The sequence below is a fragment of the Serinus canaria genome, chromosome 5 (assembly GCF_022539315.1).
Source record: "Serinus canaria isolate serCan28SL12 chromosome 5, serCan2020, whole genome shotgun sequence".
NCBI lineage: Eukaryota > Metazoa > Chordata > Aves > Passeriformes > Fringillidae > Serinus > Serinus canaria.
Genome location: NC_066319.1, coordinates 17,819,869 through 17,833,142, shown reverse-complemented (window position 1 = coordinate 17,833,142; position 13,274 = coordinate 17,819,869). Strand labels below are relative to the sequence as shown.

Genomic DNA, 13,274 nt, shown 5'->3' with positions numbered 1-13,274 from the left:
CAAAGGCTTCTCTGAAATTGCATTTACGTGAATGAAAGCAAAATTCCCACTCTTCACTACTTGTTGAATACTGTCTTTAAGTATATTAAAAACATTAATAATGGTTATTCCAAACACATATCAAATAGAGGACCATATATAATTACAACTTCAATCTTTTTTCTATTGTTAATCAAAACAACTCTTTTTTTCTCAATAAGTAAAAGCATGTGAGTTTTCATTTTACATTTCTTTCAAGGGTAACAATGGATCTACTAAAATTCTGAAAAATATTTTTTTTTTAAATATGGAAATATCATTAAATTATTCAAAGCCTCTATGTGTATTAACAGTACTACAAACAGTATCTCCCTAACAAGAATAAAAGCTGTTTGGAAAAATCTAAAGGAATGGCCTATTGTCCAGTGGCCATAGAAGCCTTAGATTATGATCTCATGATCTCTTTAGATTTAATCTGATCTTTTTCAGATTTTATATGATTTCTTTACATTGAGTATGATGGTGTCATCATCCTTCTAGATTGACAAGACAATGTCACAAACATCTCACAGTGTACCACTGTTGTGCCCTTTAGCACTGTGAAAGTGAATGGTTGGGCATGGATCTGTCCATCTTCTAACTAAATCTGCTGGTTGATAGTGAAGTAGTTTGAAATCTAAAATTGCCTGAGGTGGTGGGGGGCCTGACCAGGATCCTAATGACATGCAGAAGTGTGTCCAGTCCAGTGTGAGTTTCTCACAGAAGAACTTGTTGCTGGAAGCAATCCTTCTGACCAGAAAAGGACAGGTCATCTGAGCAAAGCCACTCTTACATAAAAATGTTTGCAGCATCAGATCCATATAAACTGCATTTTTTGGAAGGCGTTGAATGTTATTTCAGGCTCTTGAGTCAGACATACCAGTCTCTCAGAGTGGCTCTACTTAAAAACAAATATGAAGTTTAGACATTTTAAAAGCGTATCATATGATACAAACTGTTCCATGAAAACTTTTTATCAGCTTTACCTAGGCAGTAAAATACATCCCCATCGACTGGGAGCCACAGAGATGAACTTTCTATGCCTGAGTTTTGGTGTCACATTCTTTAGATTATGTTCCTGCTCTGGACCCTGCACATCAGGCACTTAGGTACAGTTAGGTTCTTTTAATAGAGAAGAGCAATTGGATCCCTGCTATTTATAGAATGGTTGGTTCTTTCAATAGACAAGAGCAATCAGATCCCTGCTATATTTAGAATGGTTCTAAGCATGTGTGCATGCTGGTTATATTTATAAGTCAGCAACAAGTGTTTTCTTCTCCGTGCGTTGCACATATTGCATGGAGAGAATGACATGGCTGAAACACAAACAGCCAGAAAGTAGCCCTGCATGCAGTGCAATATTTCCCCCAGTAGTCAGGCACTTATTATGAAATTCCATGATCTCTGCCTCTGATTTAAAAAGTGGATCCACTCATCTGTGATTATTCCTCTGCCTTGCACTTCAGATCACTGGAAGGAGCCCTAAGGTATTTAGAACGAGACAGTGCAGGGAATGATGCAGGGAATGATGCAGGTGAGATCTCCTGCCCGAGAGCAGGAGGGCAGGTGAGCTCGTGTGTGCCCTGTGAGCTGCTCCACACTTGGCACATCACCAGCAGTACTGGTAGGGAGGCTGACAGTGAACCAAACCAACTGTCAGGGGAAGCAATTCAACATGGCCAACATCAAGACACGTCTGCCCACCTAGCTCCATCACACAGCATCTCCAAAACCTCTCACTCCCTGGGTTAGTCATGTAGCAGTCAGATGAACTGGTAAATCACTGTGCTTTCCACTCTCTTTCAGGTTCATCACAGGCTCAGGAGGGTGCAGTGTTCTCCAACACAAAACGTTATCTAATTCCATCCCCTCCAAAAATCCCTTCATCTGCCTCTGCAGTGGATGTTGCAGCAAGACCCTGGAAAACAAGAAATCATAGGGGCATAAAAATACTAAGCCAAGAGGAGGACAGACAGTGTACACAGAAATGTCAGTCAAAGGCTCATCAAGAGAATTCAGCCCAGCCTCTGGGCAAAGAGCCTGCTCTCCTGGGCCTGCACAGCATGATGGCTGCCTCTAGATCCCAAGGGCAGTGCCAGCCTGTGGGCTGCACCAGCCAGCCAAGGCTCATTCCAGGACCAGCAGCCATTGGGTCACCAAGGATCAGGTATGTGCACTGGAATGCATCTAGGGAAGGGACTTCATGGCAGGAAAAGCAGATTTCTCTATTGTCTCTGGGGTCTCCTGCTTCTTCTGTAAAATTAATTCCTTTTATTTGTGCTGACATTTACCTTTGACTGTTTAAAGGTAATGAAACATTTTCCCATGTTCCTTATAGTTTCAGTATTGTAAATTTTGTATTCTCTTGAATAATAGCCCAGAATTTTGCTGTGCTCTTATTGTTCCATTCTCATGTTCCCCACCCAGAGCCAATGCTGTGTCTGTTGCAAAGATCTTGTGGCACTTGTTCAAAACTCTCCTCCAGTACACTCCAGGAAGGGTTCCTGACATCCCACTTGGGTTTTTCCCTGACACAAATTCACGTTAGAATGAGCTCTGGAAAATAAAGTAGGCACTAAAGAAGTGTCACATGTAGCAAAACATGTTTATTTCTGAACCTGTTTGCTGTAAATTTAGCATCATGTTGTTGCTTCTTTGAAGAAATACAACAGAGGACTTGTGACATGACAGCTTGGGTTTGAATTAATGTAGTCACTTTGGAGTCAGCATAGGCAGAGAGCATGTGCCTTGTGTGGGATGCTCATGTGCCTGGGGCTTCTCCCAGGCTTGGCAGCTTTTGGTTCAGTTTTCAGAGCTGGTGAGGAAAATGCAGGTATTCAAATCCAGAGTGCAGTCTCACCACAGAGTTTTCCTCTTTCCCTCAGGCCCATCATGGATGAGAGTCCTTCTAAAGAGATCAACCACCAGCATCCAGCTGCCTGCTCCTCCACAAAAGCCTCACAGAGGTTTAGGCCAATGAATTCTGCTTGGCCCCTGACTGCCGCGTCCATTCTGCAGTCATTGCCTCACAAATCCACTGCCACAAAAACATCTCAGAACAGAAGTCCTCAGTCCTAGAAGGTACCCAGTTGCCAGCATGTGTTGGAGCCATGTACACAGTGCAGCCATGAAGGATCAATGCTGTCTTGCAGCTTCTTCTGCAAGCTAAACACAGAGCAGTTCAAACAATTAATGTGATTTGCCTCAATTCAGGATACAGCTGGTCCAGAAATATTTTAAGAGCAACCACTGATCAACCAATGAGCTAATGAATGTCTTATTACAGAAAAATGTGGTTATTTTTGCAACCTATGCACACTAAAACAGAACAAATCCTATCATACTTCCTCTCATCCACACCATGCCCAGCTCTGTGAGTCAGGCAGGGACACCAAACAGAGCAGAGCATGGAGCCTGCTGTCTGTGGAGAGGGCTGGAGGAGGTGACCTACCAGCAGCCAGCAGTGTGTCTTTTGCAGTCCTGGATGTTAAACATGTGAGGGCCAAAACCAGGGGCTTGAGAGGAAGTGTTGACCAGAGCAGGTTCTAAGGGAGGGGTGGTTCAAGAGTTTATGCCCCTACAGGAGCTCACCCTATTCACAGGCATTGGAGGTTCTTGTAGGATGCATTGCTATGGGAGCAAATGCTGAACAAGTGGCTTACCCCAATATTAACATGTTGGTTTGCTCCTTAGCTACCTGGAAGGATTTGTCTCACTTCCTCTGAATAGACATTGCATTCCAGAATTTCTCTAGCAGAACTGACTTCTGTCACCAGGTGTCAGAGCATCCTCTGCATGTGTGTTTCACCTCCATCTCTTTTCTAGCATTCTCAGATCAAATAGACTTTCCAATGGAAAATTATAATTGGATAATTTTAAGTGATGATGCTGCAAAGCAGGGGAGTAAGGGAATAATCTCTTTTTTTTTTTTCAATAAAAAGAGACCTCCATGTTCAGGTAAGGTCAATAAAAAGAGACCTCCATGTTCAGGTCCAGATGTTTCGGACCTCCATGTTCAGGTAAGGTCCAAAACATCTGTTTTAGTGACTGCAGTCTGTGAGATGCTGTTTCAAATGACTGTGTCTTTCAACTTTATTGATGTTGCAGTCTGACACCAAGCATCATCACACTTCTTCCAGTTTAAATTACTATGTTAAATTACATTTTTAAAATCAGATTATAAAACAGTAATTACTCGATGAGTTAATGAATTGGTTTATGCTTCCTTTCTGCTGACCATCTTAACTTAGAGAAGCAGAATAGACAAAGCCCTAAACTTCCTTTTTGTCATGGTGCTCGTTGCACCACTTTATCTTACAAAACAGTCTGGAGCTTAAAGCTAGTTTGCCCAGTTTTGGTGTTTCCTAGCAGAAATCATCTATCAAAAATCATTTAAAACTATGTGGTAAGTGATTTTATGCAACACTATGGATGCAGGCAGGATTTCTGCCATCAACAGTGCCTGTGTCCTTAGGTAGGCTCCTAAATCTGACTTTTTGCCAGTGTCACTGATGATACCATCACACACACAAAAAAACCTGGCCTTGTAAAAGAAAGAAGACACTGACAGCACTGACCCTTCTCTATACCCGGGTTCCTCCCAGGGGGTAATGTGTAGAACTGTCTTCTCCAGATATTCAGAGCCTCCTTCTCAATCGACATCTTTCATTTCAAAGGGGTGGAGGGGGAAAAAAAATCAGTGGGTGTGTAAACTGGGTCTGGACACGAGCATCTGCAGAGACAAAACTCTTGGTATGGATCTGAAAAGTCTCTCAAAAGCATATGTAGTCTCATCTTGCAACAAACTCCACGTGGCTCTGTATGTGCACAGAGCAAGAAGCTTCTCTGAGCTGGCAGACAGGATGTGGAGAAATGCTCAGAAAAAAACAGCTCTGCCCTAATGTGTGGGAAATCAGTGCCTGAGTGCTTCATCAAAACCATTTAGCTCAGGGTTTCCTGCTGTATCTTCCCATCAGGCACCCCAGTGGTAAACTCTCAAGGCTGCAGGCTGAGTGTGACCTTCAGAACAGCCACCCCACCCCTCATTAGACACCTCTGCCCCTCTGGTGGCCTAACCAAGGCAGTCACATGCTGAATGGTGGTGTGGTGTGTTCCAGGGGCAGGAGGAAGTGTCCAGAGTGCCTGTTGATCACTGCATCAGCTGGTGGCCCATCCATCAGCTCCTCAGGTGCAAATGGGCAGGGACAGCCATGTATGACAGGCTGGGTGCCATCTGCTCTTGTGTCTGTGGGGAATTAGTCCAGAACTGAGTGGCCAACCTGTCATGCATGGAACAGCAGAGAGGCTTGCTAAGAGAGCAAGTTAGTGATCACAGCCCAGTTTGATGGGGAATAAGGGCTGATAGCCTTCTCTCTTCTCTCTGCCAGTACTTGGTGCACCTCATTTCCCAGGGCTTGGCACACTGTTTTTCTGTTGCAGTTTCCAGGACAAGGAAAATAAGCAGGGCCATTGCTGTCTGGACAGCTATAACGGATCCACAGGGAAAATTATTGCCCTGGCTTAGCCTCTGCTTGTTCATCTTCCACCTTTTTCGTTTAGAAAATGGAAAAGCCAGCCAGGTCTTTAATAGGCTAATTAGGAAATGTAAAGCATGATGGGCTATTTGGGAATTCAGTTCTCTTGGCCCAAAAGGGAAAAAGGGGAGTTTCATTGTATGGGCTTTTTGTCACCGTTTCCTCTGTTAAAATCACACATTGGTCCCTTGAATATAGACAAAGTCCTTTAATGAATGAGCTTATTCCCATCCCTGCCTCTGCAGACTCTTAATGTTTGTCTCAGTTGTTTCTTTGCTTCCAGTTGGACGTGACCAGTTTCAGATATACATTACCAGAGTCCATCCCCTCATTCTTGTAATGGGCCAGGAGCTGCTGATGCCTTTAAGTATCTCACTGCCTTAATGGGATTTGCTGCTGGCTGCCAAATTAATATCTAGTGTGTAAGCTGGAGAGAGAGGACAGAAGTGCTCCCTCACCTATTAATAAATCAGCACTGCAAGGAAGAGTTTTCTGCTGGGAGCCAAGTCTCACCAGTACACGCTACTAAGGGAGGGGGTGGTTACATGAGAACAGGTGCCCTGCAGGGAGCTGGGCTCAGAACAAAGGGATTTGGCCCAAAGTGACAATGCTGCAGCATTAGCAGAAGCATGATCTGTCCAGGAGGCCTCTCAGCATCACTTAACTGGTGTCCCACGAACAGCCCTGCTGGAGTGGCTGCTGCTGCCCTGCATACTGAAAGGCTCCACTCAGCCAGAACTTAAAAAAAAACATGGGAGAAAGAAGTAGGGAGCTGTGTTATTTCAGTGAGTAGGAATCATCCCTCCCCCTCAAGAGGAGCATGTCTGGGACAGCATCCCACCCAGACAAATGGGCCCTGACAAGCAAAGGTATCTGCTCCTTCTCAGCCTCGGATTGGGTTCTTCTCCTCCCAGCTCTGCAGAGCCCAGCCCATTGTGGACACCTTAGCATCCCATTTAGGAACAGGCCAAAGGAGATGCTCACCCTGTCCAGTGTTCCCATGGCAGCTGTGTGCACAGCCCCAGGGCTCATGGCTGTTTTGCTTGTTGCCAAGGCCATTACTTTCATTGAAGGCCTAAGATTGCTTTGCACTTGGAACAAATTAATCTTCATTAAAGGATGAATAGAAGATATTTTCTTTGGCTGTCGAGGAGAAAACACAGGAAATGTTCAGGAAGGAAAATGCCATGCGTGTCCCTTCAAATACACACCAATGGCAGGCCAACTCAGGATCATTTCCTACACGGTTCCTTGGCTTGTTCAGAGCCTGCCAGGCTTGTCTCCTTGCCATGGGCAGTATCTGCACCCATAGCAGAACACAGGTGCTCCTGGGGTATGATGAGTCAGATGGCTCATGCTCCAGTAGTGTCAGTCTCTGCACTGATCAAACAGGGTTTGTGATGATGGCTTAGATGTCTGCTTGGTACACCATCTGTTGCCAGGTGAGATGAATCCTGCCCTGCAATGGCTTTGTCATTACTCCAGAGAATCCTGGCCCTGTTTTTATTGTTTTGTTCCTCTAAAATTACTCCAGGAGATACTGGAAATGTCCTGGCTGAGACAAAGAGTCAGCCTTGGAGAGTGGATACAGCGAGTGAGCACTGGGGCAGCATGCCTCAGTGCACGTGGCTTTTTGAGCCAGTCTGGGAAGCTTTTGTACCTTCCAGAGAGGCACAGGTGGGGCAGGACACCAAGGAGGGCTTCTCCTGGACTGAATTCAAGGTGCCAGAGCAGACCCTGAGTTGGTGGAGAGCTGGCCTGGTGCAGGTGCATCTGGGAGGGCTGATCTGCCCCATCCCCAGGAGAGGGGGAGGTCTCTCCTCAAAGAGAAGGATTACAGCTTCTCTTTTGGAAACCAGTTCAGCCAGCTGGGAGGTGACCCAAGTGATGGAGATCCTACCCTGGAGGTCTCTTGCTGTCACCAGAAATAAAACAACCTTTCAGTGACAGCCTTGATCCAGCCTTAGGGGCACTGCAGTAATTTCTAATCTCTGCCCTGGTTTCCTACAGCCCAAGAAGAAATTATGTGATATGAGAGGAGGTCTAGCATGGTCTTACACAGGCAGCAAGTGCAGGGGCTCACTCTCACCCATCCCTCAAAAAGGGGCTCCTCACCACACTGCCTTCAGAAACCTCATGGCTGTGCATCCCCAAGTGGAGTTCAGAGTGATTGTACTAAAATTGAGGTAGTAATTAAGATAATATTTTAAGCTGCCAGGAGACAACAGCCTTGCAACAGAATCCTCCTGCATGGCACAGCATAAAGCAGAAAAAGAAAACGTTGCATTACTGGCTGGGGAGTTGTAGTATCCTTTATAGATATAAAAGCTGTGCCTGAGGAACCGAGTGAGTGAAAATGCAGGCAAGCAGGTGCCGCTTTTGCTGGGTTTGGAGGGCAGGAGGAATGCCTCGGAAGGGACGCTAGAGGGAAGAAGAGAGTCTCACAAGTGCAACTTCCAAAAGTAAAAAGACTCGAAAAACAAACCCAAGCAGCTCCAGGCCGTTCAGGAGGCGTTTGGCACTCAGTGGGCTCAACATTTTCTTTTTACCTAGCCAGCATCCGGTGTGCTGGCCTCGTGTGGTGCCCCAAATGCACTATGCTGGTAGTGGCTTGCTGTATCACACACCACTTCAATGTATTTGGAAATATTTTCTTAGGAAGCCTGCAATGCCCACAAAGTGTAGTGGAGAACATCTCAGACCCACTTTGGCACTGGAAAGCTGAGGTGCTTCTGGGGTATTATAGGGCAAGTCCATATGATAATGCTGTGTGCATCCTCAGCATGTCTTAAAGATATGATCTTTGTCTCAGCCTACAGCTACAAGCTGCTAACAGGCTCAGCAGGGATCTTGGCCCTCTTCCTGATGTCAGGAGAGCACTGGAAGACCCTGGCAGGTTACAGGGGCTCATCCCAAGGCCTCAATATCTTCCACCACCCAGCCCATGTAATTTCTATCCCAGCCCTTTCCCATGTGGAAGCTGTCAAAAATCAATGCCCACATTCTTACTGCTGCTGTGTGTACAGGGTCAGACCCTTCTTCCCCAACAGAGAGCACTAGCCCAGTTCCTTCTCCATCCCTGGGCAACTTTGCTGCTGCAGGCTCCTGTCAGCTGCATCATTCACACCCCTGGGGACACTTAGAGCCATGGCAGGGACCTGAAGGTGAGTACCCCAGCAGCTGCTTTCTCCTCTGCAGCCAAACCCATCAGCCCTGGCCGTGCTGCCTGCAGGGACAGTGCTGAACATGTGCTGCCTCCTGGTCATGCCCTGGAGCCATCAAGGCTGCCCAGAGCGGGGCTGTGTTGGGCTTGTGCTGACCAAGGGGACAGCAAACATGGCTCTACCGCCTGCCACGTAAAGGACACACAGAGATGTCGGGTTCAGGGGAGAAAGTAGAGGTGGAACTGCTGTGGGGGGAAGCAGTGGAAGTCTTTGGGAGGTCTGTCCAGCAGGAAGGCACTTGGTGAGCAGAGGGGAAAGCACACTGCAGCGGGCAGCACGGGGGAGATGGACACACCAGCAGCTGGGGTCGGGCTGGGAGCAGCAGCAGTCCTGTCACAGCAGGAGAGGCTTGTTCTGCTGCATCCGAGGTGGAGGCAGTAACCAGGCTGGGCTGATGGATCCCCCTCCAGCCCCCTCAGGAGTGGAGGGATTAGAGCAGATCATGCTGTGCCCAGACCACCCAAATGACTGCTATGTCTTGCCGGGGCAAGCACCTTTCAGGGTCTGGGTATGGACCTGTTAGCCCTTACCAGAAAAATGCTGCACACCAGGAACAACAATCAGGATCAGGACAAGTCATCTTGCCCAGGAGAAGGGGATTTCCTGGGATTAGTCACCAAATCTTCTCTTCAGAAGGTCAGCCCCAAAAGCTGCTAGGGTCTTCCAAGCAATGTTTCCTGCTACCTCCCTAGGTGGGGCTTCACAGTGATAGCAAGGGATTAAAATATTTAGAGGTCTTGTAGGGTCAAAGCAACAAGTACTTTTTCCCCATGGATGATCACTAACAAAATTAGTTTTTAAGTAGGGAAACAAAACCATCTCAAACCCTATATTTTACCTGACTTCTCCTATCCCTTTTATCTAGTGTCAATTTTGGTGGTTTTGAAGAAGAAAAAGAGACATTTTACTTTTCCCTTTCAACTGCTGTTGCCCAATCCTGATTTTCTTTTTTTTTTTTTTTAATTATGAACAGTCCAGGGGAAGCAGGAATCCAAACACAAACCTGTGGATTAGATTAGTGGCATGTAAAAACAAATGAGAGGCCCTTGCTGCTGTGGGAAAAGCAATTACCTTAAGATCTAGAAATTTTGCAAGTGATGTACAGAAGAAAGAGATGGACAGGGCTGCCATGTTGTGCTAGCATTTGGGAAGGTGGCCAAAAATGCAAGAGGCAGAATGTGTGTGTGCAGTTCTGTGTGTGTGTGTGGATGGCTCTGTCATCACTGCCCTAAGACAAAGGCAGAGGGCTTGGGAGTTCGAATGAGAGCTGCAGGATTAGTTTGGGATGCAGGAGTGTTGCAGGCAGAATAGAAGTTTCATTCAAGGTTTGTCATGGAGACCTTCCCATTGAGCAACAAGGGTCAGAAAGGCTACCCTTGATTTCTAAACTTCTCAGAGAGGAGTCTGGATTCAATCCTTGGTCAATGGTTTATGCCTAAAGAACTATATAGGTGTAATTGAGCCTTTATACAACTTTGTGCTGCAGAATTAAGGATGGATAACCAAATATATTTATAAGAATGAAATAAACTCTTTATTTCAATTGATGATTATAATGATTAGACTAAAAAAAACTTTAATCAGAATTGTTCACAATAGCTTTAACTACTAGTATAGTGCACCATTTTTTATAAATATTGAAGCAATTAAATTAAAGTTGTCAAAGTAATTATTAAGTAGAGATTGATGTTTCCCATTTCAATGACTGTGGGCAAATCTCTTTTGCTTAGCATTGAGGGGTGTCTACTTAAAGAGGAATCTGTACACAGACCCAAAAAGGGGGGTATTAGAGGACTCTGCCATTAACAAGCAGGACTGGATTTTAGTAGTATGATGTGATTGACTGTCAGCCATATGTTTGTAGGCCACCTTTGTCAGCACTGCAGCCTTTAGCTCAGCACCAATGGATAAGTCATCAGTACTAGTGCTTGTTGGTTTCTTTATCAGAAGCTTTGTCTGCCACCTCCTCACCAGTGCCAGTTTCTGTCAGGAAACATTGTTCTTCACATCCTCAGAATGTTTAACTTTGGGCTTGATGAGTCAGCCTCCTCTCAGCATTCTTCTGCACCAAAAAGCAGCCTGACCCCTCCTACTCCATTTGCCACTGATAGCCTGATAACTTCTGCAAATAGGGTAAAGTCTGAGCTTTTTTACCCCCACCTAGGCAGAGCATCCTGCTACAAGGAGGGCTTAGCCCCCAAGACCCTGATGTTGTTTGTAGCTCAGCCACTGCCAATTCAGGGCGAGTGTGGAGATAGCAATGAGCTGCAAACACACTCCTCCTCCATTTGCAGCTCTTGGCAGGCTTTTTGTCTCCTCCTGGATGCTTGAGCCAGCACAGTCTCCGGCACAAGGACTGTGAGAATCCTTTCATTCTAGATCACAGAATGGTTTGTGTTGGAAGGGACTTTAAGGATCACCTAATTTCCAACCCCATGCCGTGGGCAGGGATGCCCCAAGCTGTGTCCTACCCCAAGGCACATTCCCCATCTGCCCTAACACTGCCCTTCCCTGCTCCAGGTCACTGCAGAGAGGAGATGAGGCCCAAGCAGCTCTGCAAATCTCAGCATTTCTGTTTCCCTCCGTTCTGGGGTGTCGGTGCACTGCGGAGCACCTCCATGTTCAGTTGTGTGGTGGGGTCACCCCAAACATGTCTCAAACAGCATTTCAGCCTCATGATGAAGGCAGCAGAAGCCCTTTTCTGCCCTCCAGGGAGGTGTCACCCAGATGAGCACATGAGCAGCAGCACGGGTGCATGGGCAGGGTCAGCCCGTCTGGCAGGGCCAGTGGTTTATATAAAGCATCAGGGCAGATTTCCAGTTGGTGCAAATGGGTGCTGCCTCCCTGACTTTTCACCCAGGCTAGCTTGCTTATATGTGCTAGCTGCAGAGCTGGTCCTTCAATCTGCAAGCACAGTGCCTGTCTTGGCCAGGATGCTGGAGTGCTGGCAGGGTTTGTTTGGTTTATTTAACGGGTGCTGGGGCCGCTGTCCATCACATGCAATTCACTCCTGTTCTGGATCACAGAGTTTGAACCATCTCCTGTTTCCAATGCTTCTGTGATAGCTTTGTTTGCAGTAGCATTGTCATTCAGCAGCTGCCTGTGCTGCATGGCCAAATGGGCTAGCAGAGCTTAGGGACGTCTCCCAGGCTCCCACAAAACCAGCCGGTGCTCAGCACCCATCTGTATCTGCATCCTGCTGACCTCTGGGAGGCACTGCTCCAAGCTCCTGGCTTAGGTCTGGGAATGGTGTGCTTTGGTCCTGACACATCAGCCCAGTGTGTCCATGAGTTCCCCATCTCCTGCTTGGACATATACTGGTGCTTTTCACTGGAGCCACTGGAGCCACAAGCTCTTCACAATGGGATCATTGGTTGGCTTGGGATGAGAGACCCAGAGATGAGCTAGAGTTCACCAAGGTGAGTAGGCAGGTGCCAATTCACCTGCTCTGAGTAAATTAATGATGCTGCCTGAGAGAAGGCAGTAGTAGACAAAAAATATAGCTGAAAAGCAGGAGAGAGGTGAGTAGAAGAGAAGATAAAAATCTCTCTGTTAGAGTATATTCTAACCCCTTAACCTTTTGTCCCTGGTCCTGCCTCATTTCCAATTGCAGCCAGTAGCAGATGCCCAGGGAAAAGCCATCAGAGCATAGGAACAAACAGGACAAGTTAGCATCTCTTCCTCATCTTGCCTCACCTCTGTGGCTACATGCCTGTTGCACAGTACAAGTAAACATCAAAATGGCCCCAAAACGCTCTCTGGCTTTGAGGAAAATCTGTAGCTAAGTGGCTGTGAATTTCATCAGTGAGCTTAAATCTTTGCATTTAATACACAGCAGATATGGTTAGATTTTTCTCCATTAAGTCTCCCAAGCTTTTTGCAGGAGTGGCATACCCTTGACACTTCTTGTCCCCATACTGGGATGCAGCTGGTGCAACTGCCAATGGCTCCATAACAACCGCTACGGGGGGATACAAAGTTTATTTTGCATGAGGAGTAGCATTTAATAAGTAGACCTCATTGCTACTTATTCACAGGCTGTTACCAGAATTTCTCTATTCTCCCTCATGCTGATGAATGTCACCTCTTCCTTGCTCCATGTATTTCTAGGAGCAGGCTCTCCCATGCAGGGCTTGTCTCTGAGGTTTCCCCTTTGGGTTACTGGGGCACTTTGTGCTCCCGCATCACTTGCTGTGCATGGCCCTGCATCCTTCAAATTACAGAGCAAGCAGTAGGATTGTGCATGGAGAAGGGACAGGAGGAGCATGCCAGGCTCCATCCCTCTGTTAACACCCCGGCCACTATCATCCTCTCCCCAGCATACCCATGCTCCTGAGTGGGCAGTGGGCACCCTGGGAGATGGGTGAGCCCCTGGTGCTGCAGGTGCAAATATTTGCACCCAGGTTCCTGCCGGGGCTGTGGAGAGGAAGAGCTGTCCCCCAATGCCCTTGCCCACCTGATGGGGACCCGCCGCAGTGCCGAGTGTCACTCTTCCCAT

The 13,274-nt window shown here is 46.8% G+C and overlaps 1 protein-coding gene across 11 annotated transcripts in view; it reads left to right on the top strand.

The window, feature by feature from the left end:
• The window catches only part of LRRC56 (leucine rich repeat containing 56), an 84,658-nt gene extending 74,379 nt beyond the window's left edge, over positions 1-10,279 (top strand). For all 11 annotated transcript variants that reach the window (XM_050975410.1, XM_050975413.1, XM_050975407.1 and 8 more), the window contains 2 exons: positions 1,825-2,185; positions 2,904-10,279. In XM_050975410.1, the coding sequence (XP_050831367.1) occupies positions 1,825-2,185; positions 2,904-3,096 (554 nt within the window). In that variant the 3' untranslated portion in view covers positions 3,097-10,279. The remainder of the gene's footprint in view (positions 1-1,824; positions 2,186-2,903) is intronic.
• The last annotated feature ends 2,995 nt before the right edge of the window (positions 10,280-13,274 follow it).